General features: G+C 37.1%; 1 protein-coding gene across 1 annotated transcript in view; it reads right to left on the bottom strand.

Annotated features, from left to right (window-relative positions):
• Positions 1–2485: 2485 nt before the first annotated feature.
• The window catches only part of LOC122247611 (uncharacterized), a 3154-nt gene continuing 1458 nt past the window's right edge, over positions 2486–4181 (bottom strand). The window contains exons 2-3 of the mRNA XM_043007015.2: positions 3707–3940; positions 2486–3352 (exon numbers count right to left, since the gene is read on the bottom strand). Coding sequence (XP_042862949.2) covers positions 2669–3352; positions 3707–3940 — 918 coding nt within the window. The 3' untranslated portion in view covers positions 2486–2668. The remainder of the gene's footprint in view (positions 3353–3706; positions 3941–4181) is intronic.

The following is a 4181-nucleotide window of genomic DNA, read 5'->3' as shown; positions in this document are numbered from 1 at the left end:
GGGAAAAAGGCAATAATGATAATGATAATGATTATAATGATAATGATGATACTAATAATTGTGATGATGATAATAACAATAATAGTATCAATAATGATAATAATGATAATAGTGATAATAAAAATGTTAAGAGTAATAATAATAATAGTGATGAAAATGATAATAATATCAATGATTATAGTAACGGTGATAATGATAATAGTAATGATAATAATGATAATATTGATAATGATAATAATAATAATGATAACAACAGTGATAATCATAATAACAATAATGATGATAATAACAATAACAGAATAAAGTCCATGTTTATCATCACCACCACTTCATGTTTATCATCGCTATCATCATCATAACAAGCATATACCCCCCTTGTGTACTGGTATCTTCCATTATAATGATATCATTATAACCAACAGATATCATTATATCATTCCGTATTTTCTGACGTAAGTGTGTATCAGTATTATTATTAATTTATCTTCGTGATATAACGCTGCCATGAATATGCTTCTACGTCACTATTCATGATTAGTGATGATAATAATGTAAGTGATGATAGGGATAAGAATGATGATGATAGGAAAATGATAGTGACGTTAGTGATTATGATAATTATCAAATTGTGATGATAATGACCCAAAAGTTTATCACTGTAGCAATAGTTATAAAGTCAGTAATGATAACAATGAAAATAATTGCACAAATGATGTTCATTGACTTAAGACGAAGAATAATATATAAAATGCCGATAAAAGAAGTACCATTGATAAAGTAATCTAATACTAATAGCAGTAGTAATGCCAGCAGTACTGGTAGTGTAATGATGGTAATAGCAATGATGATAACTACGATGATAATGATACTGGTAGTAATGATGATTTTAATAGTAATAATGATAACAGTGAGAGCAATTCTAGTAAGAACAATAATGATAGAAATAAGGATAGTTGTAACTATAATGATAATAATAACAATATTGATAATAATAATAAGGATGATGATGATAATAACGATGATGATAGTAATGATGACAATAATAATAACAATAATGATAGTTATAATGATAATAGTCATGATAATAATAGTAATAATAATAATGATGATAATTATTATGATAATGACGAAAATAATAATAGTAATAATAATGATTATAATAATACTGATAATAATGATTAAGACAACAACGATAATGATAATAATGATAACAAGGATGATAATAATAATGATAATGATAATAATAATAATAATAATAATAATGATAATAGTAATAACAATAATAAAAACGATGATAACAGAGATATAACACAAGGAAGATAAGTCGGCCCTTAACAGCAAGCCAGAGCTGTAAGCATCCACGCCCTGCCGACCGACCCTTTGACACGAGACGAATGACGGCCTCGCCGGAAGTAGTTCATACCAAGGAAAGGGACGCGAGAGAATGGCTTGCTTGGTAGTTAGGTTTGAGGGTCAGGTTGCCAAGGTCTCCCTTGTGTGGTTTGGTTGCCTTTTTCTTCTTTTAATGGATGGTAATTGGGTGATTAGATGGAGTAGAGTATATGGTAACACCGTATGTTGGATCGTTGTTAATTATTTCTATTATTTTAATTGGTTAGTTTGCGTTATGTGAATTTAAAAAAAAAAAAAATCCTTTCTCGATAGGTTTTCACTGCATCTTATTTCCTTAGGAATGGATTATTGGTTATCTATTCCTTTATCAACAGTGCATTAAATGAACTCATTAAAACAGATGGGTATAAATGGGGTGGTATGACTGGCAATCCTTTGTGTATGGGAACTGTACCAGGCGGAGACCTAGGGCGTGGGAGATTGATAAGGATTCTGTTTTTCAGCTAAAGTTGTTGAAATATCACTGGGGTGGAGAATCTTATCTAGAAATTCTGATATATGATATTGTATATATGCATATAGATGATATTGTATATATGCATATAGATGATATTGTATATATGTATATAGATGATATTGTATATATGTATATAGATGATTATGTATATATGCATATAGGTGATATTGTATATATGTATATAGATGATATTGTATATATATATATATTATTGTATACATGTCTGTAGATGATATTGTATATATGTATAGATGATATTGTATATATGTTATTGTATATATGCATATATATGATACCCTATTTTTTAAAAAAAGGAGGGATATAAACATGTCGGTAATAAAATCAGAAAGAATGCAGTTGATGGGGATGTGATAAGCGCGAGAGGGACATGATATTGCATTTCCTAGCGACATCACATATATTGCTGAGGAAGGAAATTATAATTTTTCCCACTTATAACTGATAAACGTCATATAGAGTAAAAAAAAGGAGATAAGCATCATGGGAAAGGAACACGTGCTATTTGTTGAAGAGAATAAATGTGGAATATTAGTTTGTATTGAGTTTTTTTTTTGTGTGTGTGTTTAATTGTTGGTATATTCTTTATAGAATGTATTTATTTTTGTATCTTTTTATTTAGTTAAGGAGATGATGCAGGCAGAATTTCAATTACATGCACATACACACACACACACACGCACGCACACACACACACACACATATATATATATATATATATATATATATATATATATATATATATATATACACGCCCAGCTGCCCTTCTTGAACTCAAGCTCACTCAGCCTCACAAGGGTGGATGAAATCAGTCGGAGTGTCATGAGGTTCGTCGCAGGTTTGGGTCATGACGAAGAGGTCGAGGTCATGTTGGTTTTTGTCGTAGACTCGCCAGTCGCGGTCGAACATGGACGACATCTCGGCGTTGTTCTGCGCCCAGACGACGACCGAGGCGTTGGTTCGGATCTCGCTGCCGTTGGGGAGCGGGAGGAGCATGGCGGCCGCGACGTCGCTCAGCGGGTTGTCGTTGATCCACAGGGCGCACGGGGCACTCAGCGCCCCCAGCAGCTTCTTCGGGAGGCTCCTGATGTTGTTGGCCTCCAGGTCGAGGTACGTGAGGTGAGGGAGGAAGTCGAGCTCGGGCACCGACTCGACCTCGTTCCGGACGAAGATCAGTTCCTCGAGGTTGTCGGCGAGCGGCAGGAGGAGGTCCCGGGGCACCACCTTGATCTGGTTGTACTCGAGGCCCAAGACGCGCAGCTGGGGCATGTGGCTGATCTCCTCGGGCACTTCGGTGAGGAAGCCAAAGCCGAGGTCGAGGTGTTCGAGCGTGGTCAGCGTTCGGAGAGAGCCCTCCTCCACCTGACTGAGCCATCCCTTGTACACGTTCAGGAAGCGGAGGTTCTTGAGGGCGTCGAAGTCTCCGGCGTGGAGGGTCGTGATGTGGTGGTTGAACAGATCCACCTGGGCGAGGGAAGACCAAAAAAATCAATGCATAATAGGAAGACCAGGCACAGTATAACCAACATCTAAATCTGGAAAAACAAAAACAAATATAGAGCATACACAGTATAACCAACATCTAAATCTGGAAAAATAATATAGAGCATAAACAGCATAACCAGCATTTAAATTTGGAAAAAAAAACAAATATAGAGCATACACAGTATAACCAACATCTAAATCTGAAAAACAAAAACAAATATAGAGCATACACAGTATAACCAGCATCTAAATCTGGAAATAAATATAAAGACCACAAGTCAGCGTTGTTCATATATTCATGAGAACACACTTCACACCAGCGCCTTCCGTCACCTGAGTCACGTTGGCATTAACCGCCCAACAGGAAGTGGGGACGCTGGGCAGGAGGCGATCGCGGCAATTCCACATCAGGCTGCCTTCGCCTGCGCCCGGATAGTAGTCGTGGGCGGGCTCGAGGTGGCATGGACACGTGCTACCCCCTAAGCTGCTTATCTCCCGTCCGAGAACCATAGGAGATAGCGTTGCGACAGCACAGAGCACCGTCAGGAGGGTGTGGGTCGTCTGCATCTGGGGGGGGGGGGGTGAAAGGTCAGGAGGTGAGATGCTGAAGCCGCGGTCACATCAGCACTTAATCTTCGCAACTAGTGGTCGCCGCAACTAAAATGTCGCAATTTCGGTTCCCATTTCGGTGATATGATAAAAACTATGATTCTTGATCTATAAACGCCAATATGATAAATCTTCTTCCCATATATGATCTACTAATAGTAAATATATCAAATGTATTGTAACAGAAGATGACATAGTC

The sequence above is a fragment of the Penaeus japonicus genome, unplaced genomic scaffold, assembly GCF_977035675.1.
Source record: "Penaeus japonicus unplaced genomic scaffold, GWHDUDI00000001_assembly GWHDUDI00000019, whole genome shotgun sequence".
Classification (NCBI taxonomy): Eukaryota; Metazoa; Arthropoda; class Malacostraca; order Decapoda; family Penaeidae; genus Penaeus; species Penaeus japonicus.
This window is presented reverse-complemented; position numbering and strand designations above follow the sequence as displayed.